Source organism: Artemia sp. Qi Xiang Cuo, chromosome 15, assembly GCF_049724085.1.
Source record: "Artemia sp. Qi Xiang Cuo chromosome 15, ASM4972408v1, whole genome shotgun sequence".
NCBI classification, from domain to species: domain Eukaryota; kingdom Metazoa; phylum Arthropoda; class Branchiopoda; order Anostraca; family Artemiidae; genus Artemia; species Artemia sp. Qi Xiang Cuo.
Genome location: NC_142808.1, coordinates 18,138,008 through 18,157,324, shown reverse-complemented (window position 1 = coordinate 18,157,324; position 19,317 = coordinate 18,138,008). Strand labels below are relative to the sequence as shown.

At 35.3% G+C, this 19,317-nt stretch overlaps 1 protein-coding gene across 4 annotated transcripts in view; it reads right to left on the bottom strand.

Moving 5' to 3' along the window:
• The window catches only part of LOC148943407 (CDK5 regulatory subunit-associated protein 3), a 63,585-nt gene that overhangs the window by 25,133 nt on the left and 19,135 nt on the right, over nt 1-19,317 (bottom strand). For all 4 annotated transcript variants that reach the window (XM_089100969.1, XM_089100970.1, XM_089100972.1 and 1 more), the window contains exons 3-4: nt 10,141-10,312; nt 5,739-5,977 (exon numbers count right to left, since the gene is read on the bottom strand). In XM_089100969.1, the coding sequence (XP_088957095.1) occupies nt 5,739-5,977; nt 10,141-10,312 (411 nt within the window). The remainder of the gene's footprint in view (nt 1-5,738; nt 5,978-10,140; nt 10,313-19,317) is intronic.

Genomic DNA, 19,317 nt, shown 5'->3' with positions numbered 1-19,317 from the left:
TCTCCAGAAATGAGGCATGAGAACAAAAACTTTTCCAAGTTTTTGTAAGATATATACCCTTAACTTGCTGGGCCCAGGGGACCCAAATGATTAAAAAGAAATCGAAAGAAAAATACTGGCTCCCCTGAAAAAGGGTTCCTGAATGTTTCATCTAAACGGCTTGAATTTACACCCGTATGCCACTCTTATTTAGATTAGAGCCACTGGCCCCCTGAAACCGGAATCAAAAAATTTTTGTTCCGATTGGTTTACAACTTACATCTGAAACTCTTTGGGCCAAGGGGACCATAATTCACATGAAAAAGAAAGAAATATTAGTTCGCCTGAAATTTAGGCACAAACAAAGGCTTTAAGTTCGTTTGAAACTTTCGAGCTCGTTGCCTGGGCTAAGGAGACCACACATTTCTTTTGGGAGGGGCATGGGTATTAGGGAGGGGGGGGGGGGGGTCAAAAATGGTCCAAAAAAATGCTGTCATCGATCATTTCGAAAACTAAATCCGAACTCTCTGTGCCGAGGGGAACCGAATATAAAAAATGTATTTGGACAAATGGGGTCCAAAAAGAGCCAAAAAACATGTTTGTTCTGAGCACAAGTTTGAAAAACCGTATATAAGTGTTCTCTAATCAACTAGACAATAGCAAGAAAACCTTACTGAAGACAGTTAAAAATATGTATATATAGTATCCATCTGAGGCGTCAGACAATAGGCCTATTTTTCTGTCGCTCCTGTAGTCTACCATCTGACATAGTATTACCGAGTGTACGCATGCTCAAATGGGATTTGTTCTTCAAGTATGCTTTAGAATAGCTTTATCTATATGAAAGTATTAAAATTTTCCATCAATACAAAAATAATTAAAAGCCTATGTTGCGCTAGTTTGAATCCTATAAAGGTGCAAAACTAAAATTACTTCTGACTGCCAGTCAAGTCACAATTACTAAAAAAATAAAAATAGTAAAAAAAAATAAGAAAACAATACAGCAAATACTTTAACAATAAAAATGTTTGCCTCTAGTCGGCTTAAAATTTTTTGCAGTATAAGCCATAGTTGGGCTAGAGTTTATAGCCAGGAAGTATTAATGTAGATAAGAAGATTCTGTATTATCTTCTGTAGTTTCCAGGTCATCAAAATAGCTGACATGTATTATCTCAGTTGTGGCTTGGGGACCAAGTTTTAGCTTTAAGAAAGATTAGAAGATCAAGTGGACCTTGAATTTTGAACTAGGTGGAGCACATAGAAGTAAATACAAAGAAATTATATGATCCAGATTATAGAAATGAGACATCTCAGGAAGGGCTTGAGGAGGGGATTGAGTTGAAGCCTTCGGAATGTTGGGAGGAGGGAGAATACGAGACTTCAAGTTTTGTGTTTAGGAAGAGGGAATAAGGGGGCCTAAAATTTTGTTTCCCTAAAGGGTTTTGCACTAATGCAACAGATTCTAAGTTGAACTTAGAATCTGTTCACGGTGAAATAGGGACGCAAAGCGAAAGACGATCATGACTATAAAAAAAAGAATATCAGCAACAGTTCAGGAACAACTTAAAGGATTGATTTTGAAATTTCAAAGAATTTTGAGGGGTCAAGTGGACCATGAATATCGACTTTGGAGAAGGGTATAGGCCTAAAACAAAAGACAATATGCGTATATAGGTTATGTAAATACTAAAAAAAAAATCGATAGGTGGGAGCTGCCATCAAAACGCTACTCCAAACACGGCATAGGTACAATCTATGCTGGGGCACTACCTCCATTACTGAGGATGGGTATAAGGTACTTCCCCATCCGAGGAATACACTGACCCTTGGAGCAACTCACCAATACATTTGCTGGGCTAACATACTGCAAAGTTTTCTTTTTACATAGCTCCAAAATCAAAAGTAAATAATGAAAGATCTTAAGCCGAACTGGCCAGCCATGACAAAAACCAACAAAGAGAAAAAATCTCAATGAAAAAAAAAAAAACAAACGAGACTGTGGCCAGTGGAGAGAAAAGAAAAATGCAAAACAACGCGGATATTTCGCCTGTATCCAAACAAGGCGTCTTCAGCACGAAAGAAACACAAGAATAACAGGGTAAAAAAAAGCAAGATAAAACAAAAACCAATAAAACCACCACAAAAAAAAACATACAATTGGCGCAAACTGATCCACGTAGGGAAAATATGCTATTATAGAGTTACTTCAGTGAGGACACCAGAGTAACTGAGGAAAAATAAAAAAAACTGTAAATTACTTTAATTATTCTGTTACGAAATAATCCTTTTGTTAGCTATTACTGAAGCAAATCGTTTTGGTCTAGCAGGTAAAATAGTCCCCTGGTGATTATTTAAAATCTTAACTCCCTTATTGACTGTTGATTCACTCTTTAGAAGGTTATCATAAATTGGGTCAATATTTAAAGTACCTGTGTCCCTATTTATCGAAAGGTTAACAAACATATGTTTTTTAAATTTCTATGGCTTCCCTCGCCCATTGAGTGTAACCCTTATCATTTGAAATAGCTAAAGCTTCATTAAATTTTACAAAGTGATCTGGTTGAAACCAAATATGCTCTGCTAATGCTGAAACAAAAGTTTCTGGAGGCTTGCTTAATTGTAGGGTTTTTTCTATTGGATTTCGGTGTTCAATAAATCTTTCAACAAATTGTTGGCGAGTCTTACTAACATAGGACTTCCCACAAGAACAAAGAATCCTATACACCCAACTTACTAAATTTCCCTGGGTCAAATCCTTTCCAAAATTAAAGAAACAGCCAATTGGCCTCAGCAACTGGAAATATTTTGTAATACCAAATATAAGCAAAACCCGTGAAAATCTCTCACCCAAACCAGGTACATATGGTAATGAAATGAAACTTTTTGATACATCTAAATCTAAAGACTGAGAAACCCCAATAACCCTACTATCATGTTTAACCCGTCTATTTTCAATTATTTTGTCAATGAACTTAATTGGGTAATTGTTACAAAACAAAATATCCCTCAAGTATAACAAGTCCGAATCCAGAAATTCCTGAGAACCAATTCTGAAGGGTCTATCCACTAATAAAATCACAACCCCCCTTTTCACCGCCATAGGGTGGCAAGAATGAAAATTCAAATACCTATCATTGTGCGTTGGTTTTCTGTAAATCGAGAAAAGTAAATGGAGAAACCTTTTAATTAATAAAATATCCAGAAAAGGTAATTTATTATTATCCTCAAACTCAACTGTAAATTTAACATTATTATCAAAACTATTTAAATGCTTACAAAATAGGTCTAAGGTATCCAATCCATGTTTCAAACCGCACACAACATCATCCATGAACCTACCCCAGAAGCAAGGGGAGATTCTAAAACTGTGTTTAGCGGAGGTTTCAATGGCATCTATGAAAAGATTTGCCAATGAAGCAGAAACAGACACCCCTATAGGTAACCCAAAAATTTGTCAATAAAACTCCCCTCTAAAGCCGAAATACAAATAAAATTCATTTGCTAGGGTAATTAGTCTCATAATGACTTCAGTATCCAAACTGGCTAAAGCTACATCTTAGTATTAAATCAAAGTGTTTTTCTAATTTACTTTTTAAAATGTCCTCGCACCTTTTTAAATCAGTAAGATTTTAAATAATCACTAGGGGACTATTTTACTTGCTAGACCAAAACGATTTGCTTCAGTATTAGCAAAGAAAACGACTATTTGCAACTGAATAATCAAAGTAATTTAAAGTTTTTTTTTTATTTTTCCTCAGTTCATCGGTTGTCATCAATGAAGTAGCTATAATAATAGCATCTTTTCCCTACGTGGATCAGTTTGCGCCAATTGTACATTTTTTTTTTTTTTGTGGTGGTTTTATTGGTTTTTAGTTTTATCTTGTTTTTTTTTTTTATCCTGTTCTTCTTGTGTTTATTTAGTGCTGAAGACGCCTTGTTTGGATACAGGCGAAATATCCGCGTTGTCTTGCATTTTTCTTTTCTCTCCACTGGCCACAGTCTCGTTTGTTTGTTTTTTTTTCATTGAGATTTTTTCTCTTTGTTGGTTTTTGAAAAGTAAATAAGATTCAGACCGGAAGATTCTTGTAAGCGACTTTTGGCTCGTCCCCAGAAAACGAAGATGGGCCTGTTTACAGTACCCCGCAGAAATAATAATAGCAATAATAATTTATTTATGACCCACTAATAAACGCAAGAGAAAACACAGCGCAAAAAAAAAAAAAAATACAAATACAAAAATACAAAACTCTACAAATGAACGAAAAGACGGATGAGCCAGTGGTGCAGCCCGAACTAACCAGGGGTTGACTTTAGCAACTTAACGTGAAGCAACTAAAGCTTATTTGTCACAAATACAGAAGGAGCTTAAGATTTCGAAAGTAATACGAGCGCAGGCGCCTAACATCCTAGGATTTTAGTAGACTAAAAACACCAACAGGAAAAAGCAGAGCACTACCACAATGTGTGAGGTCTTAAGTCAAAGTGTGATGTGTAACTTCATTTGATTAACACGGTCGTTAATTATGCTCGTTGCCCAAACTATCTTAAATATGTGATACTGAATAGTGAGGTTACCATTCATGGATACACAATCCTGAGATAAGATCGGAAGCATCAAGATGTGTGCTACCTATGGTGGAGGGGATGTTGCTGTTTACCAAAAGAACCATATTCTGTATACTAAGTTTGCCAAATTTAGAACACAAAGAGGTGCTATAGGTCAAAGTGATCATCCCAAAAAGGCTGTAATTATTGATACAATGTACTATGCCTCACATATTTGAATAAGCAGCTACCTTAAAGCCCCTTTCGATTGCATCAGAGGAAAGTACTCGAAATCCGCCATCGTTCTGCGTGGAGATTTCAATATTCATCGCAAAATATAACTAAACAGTAAAATCACTGATCACGAGAGATGCGACTTGTAGGAGCGTCTTTTTCTTATGGATTTAGGCAGCTTGCTCCCTACCCAGGCCCCAATAGGTTGTCTCGTCTTGATATGCTCCTTAAGGCCGTCCTCACTCTTTTGAACTGAATGCTCATGTATCACCATCGACTGTGAGGTCATTCTAGCTCAAGATTATCTTCATATTCCACCACCGATGAAGCATGATCGGGTTATTCGACAGTTGTATAAATTGGATTGGGTCAGTATTAATAGTACGCTTTCTGCCCTATTATAGTTCTTCTTTTCTTTTCTGTTTTCGGTTACAGAGGTTCCTGGATATGAAGCCAAGACATTTGATTTTTGTTTTTTTACTTTATTTTATTCTGTGTCTTGACCAAAGTTTTATTCGTTCATTGTAAATTTCTTTATTCCATCCTATTTATCACGGGAGGGGGAGGGCACAAGCCCCTTTGTGTATAGGAACTAAATCCTTTTAATAGTCTTTACTAGCACCAATTTTACTACGTTAAATTCGTTCAGCTTAGTATAGAGACCAAAATAGGGGAGACTATTCTTTCCTCCTCCCACTGGGATAGTTTGTTTATAAACAAACGAACAAACACAACATTATTCATATGAATAAACCACGTTGAATTGCTCACCTCTTCTGACTGCTGCAGTTTGGCAATTTGTCTTGTTGCAGCTGGAATTTCATAGGTCAAAAATATAGATAACCTTAGTCTAGAGACCTGGTTCTTTGGACCAAAATAGGGGAGACTATTCTTTCCTCCTCCCACTGGGATAGTTTGTTTATAAATAAAGGAACAAACAAAACATTATTCATATGAATAAACCACGTTGAATCGCTCACCTCTTCTAACTGCTGCAGTTTGGCAATTTGTCTTGTTGCAGCTGGAATTTCATAGGTAAAACATCGAACAAGAGTTTGCGCTTCTTCTGCTAAATAAACGTTATCTTTTTCATAGAGCTGAACAATCTCAAGCCAGTCTTTCATTCGTTGGGATCCATACCATCCAAAGATGTTTTTCGTATTAGCTTCAGTATCCATCAGTACTTCAACGATTCGTTCGGCATGATGAAGGTCAAGGTCTAAATACAAAGGAAAACATATAAAAGGCTGGATAGACGCATTGCTTTCTTCCAGTGTTTTAAGAGCGTACAGGTATGAATGATAATCTCCTTATTTTTTTCTACAGAAAAGGCAGTGTATTCATAGACAAATTTTCTTATTTCAGCGCATTTATAAAACAAGAAAAGCTAACGATAACAATTTGCTTGGCCAAGCCATAGTGAGTAACTTCACAAATCTTCTATAACATTCCAACATACGATACCACGACAATCTCTCAAACTTAAATAAGTCAGCCAAAAAACACTCAAAATGGATATTAATCCTAATTAATTAAATTTAATTAAACCTAAGAAATAAAGAAATTAAATTAAAATTGATCCTAAGAAAGAAATCCTAGTTTGAAAGCGGGCGTAAAATGTGCCCTTAATGAATAAATACAGACACTCCGAGCAGGGCTGGGCCTAGGGGAGGGGGGTTTCCAGAGGGGGCAAGCTCCCCAGGCGGCACGCCTGGGGGGTGGCAAAACAAGCTTAAATTTTAATATTTTGGGAAAAAAATCTTAATACTAACAGTATTGATAGTGCGGCAGGGGGCGGCAAAGTCTACCTTTGCCCCCCCCCCCCTAGAAAAAACCTAACTCCGGTTCAGAGTTGAAAAACATGTATCCAGCCCATAAAGCTAAATTCTGACAGAAGACGATGGGAAAATACCAAGCGAAAATACCATGCAATGCTCGTATGTGAATTACGATCGGCACGGCCCATTGAGACCGACATCCTTTGATCTTCCTAGATAATCTCTAAAGAAATCCATAGAATATCTTTCTAAAAAAGTAACAATAATAGTGTTAGTAGAGAGGAATATTTAAAAAAAATTATCCGGCTGGAGCAATAAATTCTTCCACTCGGATCCAACATAAAAACAAATTGAATATTCACCTACAAAGACTTTTTATCATCAGGCGATAAATTGCAGTTAGAAGTGTCCAAAAAATAGTTTTGTGATACGTATTTTGATTTTAATTTTTTTTTTTAGGGCTTTGACAAATCTTAATTAAGAGAAAAAGAAAATTTTTATATTTTATCCTAACGATTCACACTTTGAAGTAACAATTCTTGTTTTTAAAACTTCATTCCAAGGACATACCAACCTCTAATTGAAAAATCAAATGTCATAAGATTACCTGAATTGCATACCATAAGATAACATACCATAAGAATACCATAAGATTACATAAGAATACTGTGCATTAAAATACGTAGTATTTTAGAAATGTTTTCTTTATTTTTTTGTACTTCGCAATATTTACCATTTTTAGCATTGAACTGCATTCTAACTTTTCTATATGGGGTTTTCGACTAGGTTGATTTCAAAGGGGCAGTTTTCATTTTGATCCAACACCATTTATAGAATATTTTTTTAAAGAATAGTTTTATTTATACAAGCAATCATAGTTTAGAATAAAAATTCCAACTAAATGGCGCTAGTATTTACAACGAAAACAAATAACTCTCCAATAAAACTTGTGCTAGATTTTTTGGTGGGAATTTATTCTGGCACTTTTAAACTGCAAGTTGAAACTCCTAAAGCACCAGATTCACTGAAATTTCGTTTATCTAACTTTCAGTTAGATAACTTTCAGTTCAGTGAACTTTCGTTCACTGAACTTTCGTAAAACAAGGCTCCAGCAAACGTACAATGTCATATTGTTCTGTCTCGATTAGGATATCAATAAATCGAATAAATGCTTTGGGACCACGATGCATAAGCTTCATACAATAATCCAAGGCTGGAGAATCCTGTTCCAAGATATCATCAATCATTCTTTGGCTGAAGATTCTCTTCTGCACTGACAACCTTTGAAACTGGCCATCCATCTTCAACAATTTTTCCAAAGCAACAAGATTCTGTATTATTTTTCGTCTATCTTCTTCAATCATTTTCAACAACAAAAAAAATCAATTAATAGAGTAACTCATAAGTAAGGCTGCATATTTACACCCACGATGACGCCATGAAGCTCAAGATGTCATTCATGTGCTTTTAATTTTTCATTTGACGTCATTATAGGATTACACAAGGATATGACGTCAAAACAAACTCATGAATCGCTGGGTTTCGATCAACTATAATTTTAACCAAAAATCAATATTTTACAATAATTTATAAATTGTTTCTATGTACATGTTTGTGCATACTTCAGAGACCTTACTAATCATTAACTTATTTCACCTCGTCCAGGCTATTACAGTATCTATGTCTAAGCTAATATCTAGAACAAACCACCAATGTACTGTTTCAATGACATCATAAGCAACATAATAATGCTGCTTAACATAAGTCCTGCTGCCCACTATTTTCATCTGATTGTCCAAAATCAAAATTCTCTATACAAAATCTATTAACCAATAATATGTATGTATTGTACTAGCATTGCTCCTTGTCTACTAAGACCCTTGTGTCGGCCCAAAGTGTGTTCCTACAGCTGGGTTCAAACTCTGGATCCCGTATTAATTAGCTGAGATCAAATCCACACATTACAGGCAATCTAACAGTCTTATGTCAATTTTAAATTCTTGGTCAACATGCCTAAGATTCTAGGCAGGCATGCCTTTCCAAAACCAACAAACAAGTATGTGTCCAATAAGAGAGTCGTGCTTACTCCCACCATTTACCCGTGCCCCAGCCATTTAAACATTTGCCTCTCAATTACTTGGACTATCTGTTTTGGGCTTTTCTCCTTCTACAATTAACCATGTATTGATGCAACCTACTGCAAAATACTTGATAACTTAAATTCAAAATCAACGGACTATTGCACCACGGGATATTGCAAATACAATTTACTATAACACACAATTGTATATCTGTCTGTCAAATGTATATCTAATATGAAGGACCATTTTTCCGAGCTCAAAGGTTTATTTTGTCTCAACTTTCGACACCATTTCTGAGATATTCGCTCAAAGATTTAAACTGAAAACAAACTAACATATCTTATATATGTTACCGTGAATGTCCGCAAATTGGTTAATGTCGACATTCGCCAGTGAATGTCCGAAATACCTTTTTTTATTCTTGGTTTCAGTCAGCGTTGCCAGTCAAATTTTTCAATTTAATGCAAGGTTTGATGATGACACATTAGGTTAGATTAGATTTGGTTAGACGAGGTTAGGTCGGTTTAGGTTAGCTTAAGTTAGCTTTCTAACCCATTTCTGATATTTAGAACCAAATTTAACCTAATCTAACTTAACCTAACCTAACCTAACATAATCTAATCTAAACTAACATAATCTAACCTAACCTAAATTTAACTTTTACCATTATAGCTTGCATAAGACTGAAAAAGCTAACTCGCAAAGCTTATTGAATCCAAGCAGAGAAAAAGTAATTTCAAACATTCACCGGTGAATGTCGACATTAACTAGATTTTAGACATTCACAGTAACATATACACTAAAAAATAAAAGTGTATTTTGAACTAACAAAACTTTATTTGATTTACCTTGATTATTTGAATCAAAAATGATTTGGTGGCTGTAACCTCGTAAAGAGCGAACCACGGCCCATAGTAACCAGAATTTCAAAAGATATTTAAAAAAACTGTCAATAGGGCAAGAATCGCCAACTTATCAAGCTCAAAGCCAGTCAAACCTTTAAGTGTTTTCTGCCATATTGCCACAAAAGTTTGACTCACGCATTATCACTACTACATAGAAACATAGTATATTTGTAAAAATTATTTCACTTATTTTAAATCTCATATAGAAGAATCCATTAGGTTTTGCACCATTTTTATGGCTAAGAATTTTACGTATCACCGACGGGTGCACAAGTCGGTGAGTAAAAACTCTGGTTTCTTGGCTTCCTTATGTGCTATATTTTTAACGAATAGCACCCAGGAGAGTAGTCTCCCTTTTTCGCTTCTTCTTCTTCTTCTTCATAAAAAAGCACCTGGAATCCTAAACGGGCTCCTTTCGGCTTCTAACTGAACTTTTCTTCTTCATCTTTAGAAATCACTTGGAAGCCAGATGTCTTTCTGGCTTCCAAGTTGGTGGATTCTCCTCCATGGAATTTAATTTATGTTCTTCCAGGGAGGGGGGAACTAATTTGGCTTTTTCAAAAGGGCCAAACAAGGGAAGTCGCTTTGCTACTACTACTAGAACTTTGACAAACTTACAGGATCCTGACAGAAGTTTCGCAATTTCTGCATGTTCGGGCATATCTTGCAGAGAGTTATTGATTTTGCTGCGTATTTTGAGAACTTGCTGCTGCCATCCTTGTTTAATCAGTCTTCTGTTTTGCAGCCAATCAATGAGCTTATTCAGTTGGATATCGATCGGTGCGTTTTCCTAGAAAAAACAAGCATAAATATTTCAGTAGCTTGAAAGACACTTTATTTTGGGAAATTTAGTATCAGTATTAAATAAATATAACCTTTTGACGGAGCTTTGGCCATTTTCTTCTTCGGCTTTACCTTGTTTGACGAAACCCTTTGGGGACAAAAGACATTTGTCCCTAGCCCACCAAAATATCTCTGATTTCCTTATGACTTCCTCTAATTCGCGTCTTATTTCCAGAAAAATTTAAAGATTCCCAAAAGAGGATGTGTGATATCTGTGTGTTTCAGTATATCTTGTAGATCATTGTTACTTTTACTTCATATTTCGAGAACTGCATGCTGCCATCCTGGATTCAGTAGATGCCTTTTTTTAAACGACCCAATAACTATGTTCAGATAGCCATATTTTTTTAGAAATTTGGTTTGATCTTTGATAAAAATTTGAAACTTAAAGAATAATATTACCATGATACAAAATTGAACACTACAATGATGTAAAAAAGAAGATATTCGGCCACATTATCACAATAGTTGCAATGCTCAAAAACAGGCTTATGCCCAATCTTGTCAATATTTAGGAGATACCAAAAGGTAATCACTGAATCCTAAGTGGCAACAATTTTCAAAGAAAAAGCTGACACGAGGGTGATTCACAAAATTGACAACGCTCTGTACTAGCGAGTGAGGAGGTTCACCCACAACCGCTACCGGCCGATTCTTGATCTTGGTATTTTTTGCTTCAGTTTTTCATTTACTGCGATCCACTACAGATGGATGCGTGACTCCTAAATGTGTGATAAAATTAATCATTCCATCAATTTGCTTCCTCACTTGGCTGCATTGACGAAAAGCTTGCTTTAGCTATTTAAGTGAGAATTCTCAAAGCATACACTGTACAGTCCTGAGATAACCTCCAAGTGACTTTCACACATTAATAGACTTTTTGGGTGAAAACCTTTATGGGAGTGGTGATGAACTAAAAAAGTTGTCATGGACTGGCTCTGCAGCTTGGTGGCAGCTGTATAATTAAAAAACATGAAAAACTTGTAAAACATTATGACAAGGTTCTTAGATTTTAAAAGCGAATATTAAAAAAAGCGGCGTAAGTATCAAATGTTACTTTATAACAATTTAATCAAAGTAAAGGATGTTTTAAGGTTACAACACTTTCTTTAATTTAGGTTTGCAGTTCACATAGCCAAAAATAAAGTAAAGGAGTTTCTAAATACAGAAAAACTACGTTTTACAAAAGGTACTTGAAGCCTGAATCCAAGCGAGTACTTTCATTATATAGTCAGTAGGTTCGCTACAATGGTGACAAATTTCTTCCATATTTAAAGTAAGTCTGACCTTTGTTCTCCCAGATTATATATATATATATATATATATATATATATATATATATATATATATATATATATATATATATATATATATATATATATATATATCATATACATATATGCATATATAATATATATATATATATATATATATATATATATATATATATATATATATATATATATATATATATATACATATATGCATATATAAATATATATATATAAATACATAAATATATATATATATATATATATATATATATATATATATATATACATATATGTATATATATATATGCATATATAAATATATATATATATATATATATATATATATATATATATATATATATATATATATATATATATATATATATATATATATATATATATATATATATATATATATATATATATATATATATATATATATATATATTTCTAGATTTTTAGTACTTTTATTTCAGCTTTCATCAAGTGCAGTCTTTTTTATACAGTAAGTAATCTAAATTTAGTCATTTAGCTGCATGTCATATTATATAGAATACTCTCCTTGACTTCGCTTGGGAATGCTACTCGTTTTGCACCTTTAAAGAATTGTAACATTTTTTTCAGTTTTATTTTCATGATTCTTATTTATTATTATCACAATGTTTTCATTACTGTTCTAATAACTGTTTGCCTGTTCCATTGGGCCGGTCGCGTTTTTGCTTAGTCATCAAAATAAATTCTTATACATTGCTGACATCTTTACCAGTCTTTCTCTTTTTTCTTGTTTGTGACTTTGTGTTTGGATAGTATGATAACCTTTGTGGGGATCAGTGCTTTATAATTGCTGTCTGAGTTCAGTTGTTTTTTTTTTTTTTTTTTTGTGAATGTCTTGTTTCTTATCAATCTTATCGTGCTACTCTTAATTCTAAAAGAATGAAAAAAAAAGATGTTGTTTTTAGCATACAAGCGATGAAAGAAAAGAAAGTATATACTCCCCCCCCCCCTGACCACCAAACACAGATTCGACCAGGAAGCTATGATTAACTTACAGCCAACAGGATTTTTTTGGCTTTACTATTGAGTAACGCAGGTGCAAATTGACAATACATAGTTTTGGTGAACAGCCCCCTTTCCCAAAAGCTATGCTCAAACCAAAAAACCTGTTTTGGAATGGAGTTTCTCTGTTGCTGAAACGTGAATGCTGACCACGATCTGCTTCAACTTTAGAAAGATGCTGAAATACTGCTACTATTACTAACAATTCAATTGGACCAAGCCACCTGAGGCCAAAACAGCTAGGCACGCTCCTCCGTCATCCCAGTCTATTTAAAGCCTCCATCTTTCCACCCCCCAAGAAGTTACAATTCCCCTTAAATCCTTCCTTACAACCTCCTCCCACCCCATTCAGGAACGATCTGCTTTTCATTTGGCCCAAGATGGTTGGCCGAAAAGGATCATCTTTTGCAATTGTGAAATTATGTGTAGACCACAGCGTACTACAAGACAATTGGTACTTAGTTGAGCTCACTGGTATTAGTGCAAGCTCATCCGAGGGGCTGTGACTGAAAATTTGGATTATGTCACTATCTTTTCAGATTTTTCAAAGCAGGTTATTTTAAAAATTCCACAAACATTGAAAAAATCATTTCATAGTCATTTATTAATCCCCCTAGTGTTCAGTTGGCATTTGTTCCTTTCAAAAAGTCTGGGAGGATAGGACCTCTCTCCCCCTGTTTCCTTCATTCATTTCATTCAAGTCCTTCATTCATTTGCTTTCCCTGATAGCTGTTGTTTCCCATCAGTGACTTAGTTCTACTGAATATTAAAAAACAACAGACAGTCTTTTTTAAAGAGTCACAATTTATTATTCACAACTTACAATTTATGTAACGGTTATTTTTCTGGGCAAGTAATTACAATTACTGTTAAAATTACACCAAGATTCTTCAAGTATCTTCTATTGGATATTTTGATATATAAAGAAATGGTTTTCGAGTCTTTTATTTTACAGTTAGAGCTGTCTGGACGTTGAAGTTATGGTCTGATTGTATATAGGCCACCGTCAGGATCTCATAAACTGCTTGAAGATCAATTGGAAAAGATCCCACATCGAAGTCCTATTTTTTTCATGGGAGATTTTAACATTGATCTATTGGATAATGAATCAAATAAAGACCGTTTTTTGAACTTGATGATTTCATTTGGTTATATCCCTGCTACTAATATTAGTACTCGTATTACGAGGACGTCGTCGAAATTTCAGGATAACATATTTTCGAATTATTAGTCTGGTAATTCGAGTACTCTTATAAGTGATGCTTCTGACCATTTTACTCGGTAAGTTACTCGGTAAGTGTTGATAATGAAAAGTCCGCAAAGATGAGTAGTCTCAAGCTGAGGATGGTACACGATAAAGATGCACTTCTGAAATCTAAAAATGAGCTAGCCAATAAGGATTGGAATACGGAGCTTTCAATCTTTTCAGGATAACATATTTTCGAATTATTAGTCTGGTAATTCGAGTACTCTTATAAGTGATGCTTCTGACCATTTTACTCGGTAAGTTACTCGGTAAGTGTTGATAATGAAAAGTCCGCAAAGATGAGTAGTCTCAAGCTGAGGATGGTACACGATAAAGATGCACTTCTGAAATCTAAAAATGAGCTAGCCAATAAGGATTGGAATACGGAGCTTTCAATCTTTGTAGATATTGGCTCTAAGTTAAGAATCTTTTACCAAATAATTCAGCAGTCCCTGGAAAAATGCTCTAAAAAATATTAAAGAAAAGGAAAAAAAAACGCAAACCATATAAGCAAACCATGCGACCAGACTTTTTAAAATTACCTTTCTAAAGAGCTGGAAATCTCTTTAAATCTACTCCCAGTTCAGGAATCTGAGGTTCGAAAAACTGTTTATGGTATGAAAGGTTCGGCAGCTGGCTCTGATATTGTTTCAACTAGAGTAATAAAAACATTTTGGGAAGTGATAGCTCCAACTTTTGTTTTATTTATTGAAACAATTATATCTACCAGGGATAAAACTACAACAAATCAGTAATAAATAATTGAAGCCCAATACGAAAAGAAATTAAAATATGTCAAACTCAAAACGAGCAGAAAACGATTTGATTAGGATTTTAAACCCTATAATTTCTGAATGCTAGAATATAATTTGCACTTTACTGAAAAAAATTCAAATAAAAAATGAGCGTTGTAAGTTTAATATACATATGCTGATATTTATTCCTTAAAATCTTAATTAATTTTTGATTTCTTAAAGTTATAAAAATGAAAACATTTAAAACCATTTTTTCAATAAAGTATAAATTATATTCTAGCTTTTAGAAAGCCTAGGGTTTAGAACCCTACACAGATTAATTTATGCTCATTTTGAGTTTGACTTATTTTAATTTCTGTTTGTTTTGGGTTTCATTTATTTATTGATATTGATTAGTGGTAGTTGTATCCTTGGTAGATTATTTGATTCTACTTTTAAGTAGAATTTTAAGGTAGATTATTTGATTTCTACATTTTTGGTTTAACGGAGTTCTTTGCTTTTTTTGAAAAACTTATTTTGTGCAAACAGTTTTTTTTATTAATTTCTGTTCGTTTTATGATGACATAGTCTTTTTCAGGGAGAAAGACTGAGCCTTTTCTAACATTAAATAGCCTTCTCTTCCATAAAAACCTTAAATACCCCTGGGGCATGACTTACAACCCTTGCCCCTAATCTCTGGGGTTTATTTCGACCCCAAAAGCCTTGTTATATGATATTTAGACTATTTTGAATAGAATGGGTATCTCAAATTTCTATTAGACAAATTTTGGGACAATATGACGTGTGTGTAGGTGGGAGAGGGTAGCTGCCAGCTGATCACTTTGACTCTTAAAAAGAGCACTACACCGTCTGATTACTGTTCTAATGAGTCCTCTTCGAAGTTTATACGACCACACTTTCTATAAAAACCCTATATATCCCCAGGGCATAACTTACAACCCTTGCCCTGGGGGCTGGGGGGTTTTGTTATCCTCAAAGACATAATTTCCGGACTTTTCTGATAGGCTTAACAAAATGGCTATATCAAAATTTTGATTCGAAGTGTTTGGGGAAATAATAGGAGTGGAGGGAGACATTTGCCCTCTGATCCCTTTCGACTAATGAAAAAGGCACTAGTCTTCTCAATTTCTAATCGAATGAGCCGTTTTTGAAGCTTCTACGACAAAACTTTCTATAAAAATGTTATATACCCCAAGAGCAGAACTTACGACCCTTGTCATGAGGGTTGTCATCCTCAAAGACATAATTTCCAGACCTTTCAATTAAGTTGAACAAAATGGCTATATCAACATGTTGATCGGAAATATTGGGAAAAATGATGGGGGTGAGGCGATTCTCCCTCTGATTACTTTCGACTATTAAAAAGGGCAATAGCCCTCTCAATTTGTAGTTGAAAAAAACGTTCTTAATGTTTTTACGACAATACTTTACATATGACATTATATGTCCCTAGAGTATAAATTACAACCTTAGGTTCTGGGGGGTTGTCATACTCAAAAACATAATTTCTGGACCCTTCACTACGTTCAACAAAATTGCTGTATCAAAATGTTGATCGGAAGTTTTGGGGAAATGATAGGTATGGGGGGGGGTATTCGCCCTTCGATCACTTTTGACTATTAATAAGGGCACTAGCCCTTTCAATTCCCAATTGATTGAGTCCTTTTTGAAGTTTCTACGACAACGCTGGCAAAGACTTAATTTCCGGAACTTTCAACTACGTTGAACAAAATGTCTATCTCAAAATTTTGATTGGATGTATTTGGGGAAATGGTGGGCGTGAGAGGTGAGTTAGTTGTCCTCCAATCACTTTCGACTATTAAATAGGGCACTATCGCTTTCCAAACGAATGAGCCCTTTTTGAAGTTTCTGCGATAACGCTTTCTATAAAAGCTTATATGCCCCCAGGGCATAACTTACAAACCTTCAGTAAGTTATGCTGTGTGTCATCCTCAAAAACATAATTTCCGGAATTTTTAACTACGTTGAACAAAGTGGCTATCTCAAAATTTTTATTGGATGTTTTTGGATAAATGGTGGACGTGGAAGGGGTGTTAGTTTCCGTCCAATAACTTTTGACTATTAAATAAAAATTTTTAAATATTACTTTTCAAATCAAATGAGCCCTTTTTGAAGTTTCTACGACAACTCTTTATATAAAACCTTATATGCCCCCAGGGCGTAACTTAAAACCCTTACCTGAGGGCTGTGGGGGAAGGTTTATCATCCTCAAAGACCTAATTTCCAAACTTTCAAATACGTACAATAAAATAGATATCTCAAAATTTTGATTGGATGTGTATGGGGAAATGGTGGGCGTTAGAAGTGGGTTACTTGCCCTTCAATCACTTTCGACTATTAAATAGGGCACCAGCCCTTTGAATTTTTAATTGAATGAGCCCTTTTTCAAGCTTCTACGACAAAGATTTCAATAAAAACCTTATATGCCCCCAGGGCGTAACTTATAACCCTTGCCCTGAACATTGTTGGGGGAGGGTCAAAATGGCTATCTCAAAATTTTGATTGGATGTGTTTGGGGAAATGGTGGGCGTGGAAGGGGTGTAGTTGCCTTCCAATCCCTTTCGACTATTAAAAAGGGCACTAGCCATTTCAATTTCCAATCAAAGAAGTCTTTTTTGAAGTTTTTACAACATCACTATCAATAAAAGCCTTATTTGCCCCAGGGCATAACTTACAACCCTGGCTCTGAGGGGGGTTATCATCCTCAAAGACCTAATTTCCAAAACTTTTACCTATGTCGAACCAAATGGCTATCTAAAAATTGTTATTGTATGTGTTTGGGGAAAAGGTGGGCGTGAGAGGAGGGTTAGTCGACCTCCAATCACTTTTGACTATTAAAAAGGGCACTAGCCCTTCGAATTTCCAATGAAATGAGGCCTTTTTCAAGTTTCTATGAAAAAACTTTCAATAAAAACCTTATATGCACTCAGGGCATAACTTACAACCCTTACCCTGAGGGCTGTGGGGGAGTGTCATCCTCAAAGATATTATTTCCGGACCTTTCAGCTACTTTGAACAAAATAGCTATCTCAAAATTTTGATTGGATGTGTTTGGATAAATGGTTGGCGTGGAAGGGGTGTCAGTTGGCCTCCAATCACTTCCAACAATTAAATAGGGCATTAGCCATTTCAATTTCCAATCGAATGAGTCCTTTTGAAGTTTCTACGACAACACTTTCTATAAAAACCTTATAGGTCCCCAGGGTGTAACTTACAACCCTTGCCCTGAGGGCTGTGGGGGGGGGTCATCCTCAAAGACCTAATTTCCAGAACTTTCAACTACATTGAACAAAATGGCTCTCTGAAAATTTTGATTGGATGTGTTTCGGGAAAAAGTGGGCGTGAGAGGGGGGTTAGTTGCCCTTCTATCACTTTCGACTATTTAAAAGGGAACCAGGCCTTTGAAGTTCCAATCGAATGAGCCGTTTATGAAGTTTCTACGACAAAGCTTTCTATAAAAACCTTATATGCCCCCAGGGCATAACTTATAACCTTTGTCCTGAGGACTGTGGTGGAGTGTCCTCCTCAAAGCATATTTTCTATCTGGAAATCAACTGCGCTTAACAAAATGACTATCTCAAAATTTTGATTGGATGTGTTTGGGGAAATGGTTGGCGTGGGAGGGGTGTTAGTTGCCTTCCAATCACTTTCGACTATTAAAAAGGGCACAAGTCACTCCAATTTCGAAGTTTCTTCGACAACTCCTTCGATACGAAGTGCCCTGGTCTAAGACCAAAAAAAATAACACATTGTGCCAACATCGTTCTTTACTTAAGCAGTGCGATTGCGCTGCCTATGATTATAAAGGGTATAGGGTAAAGTAACCGAACATTCGTCCCATTTTCGGAAAATGGACAGTTTTTTGCTTACAGCACGTCTCATTTTAAGGACACGATTTTCATACTTATCCCAGTCGATGCCAGGGTAAGGTTCTAAAGGTTTATGCAGCAAATTCTCCTAGATAAGGAGTCTGAGCGATTTTATTCACTTTTAGCCGAAGATGCAAAAATAACCTTTATTTTGGTCCTCTAACTTTGGGTAACTGGATTTTCGTCCCCTTGGTAACCGTGTTCGTCCCGGGACGAAACGGATTGAAACGCACCCTCCTGGGACAAATTGATTGGAATGTTGGTTCTGTCCCAGAAACTAATAAAATACTCCAAACTTATTTTCAAATGTTTTTTTTTCTTCTTCAGTTAAATACAAAATATGTAAAAAAAACTTTTTTTATCGATTTCGACTATATAAAAGCACAGGATAAAAACGCACGTTAAGAAATTATCTTTAAAAGGCTGCGGGCTGGGCAAATTCGGAATACTTCATGGAAACTTCAGGCCCATCAGCAAGCATGAAAGGACCAGTGCCAGATAATTTCAGAGGTCCTGGAAAAAACCTGCTCTCCGGAATCTTAGATACATCATCTTAGTTTGACCACTTCATTGTGAATTGTGGGAAGGAACACCATTTCAAAATTTTAGCCGGCATATATTCTTAACCGGAAAATCCAAGACTCGGCCGACGAACCATGGGACATCTTTTTTCTTTGCACTGAAAAAGACAGCATAGAAACGATCCAGGATTACTCCTTCTTCTACTGTCT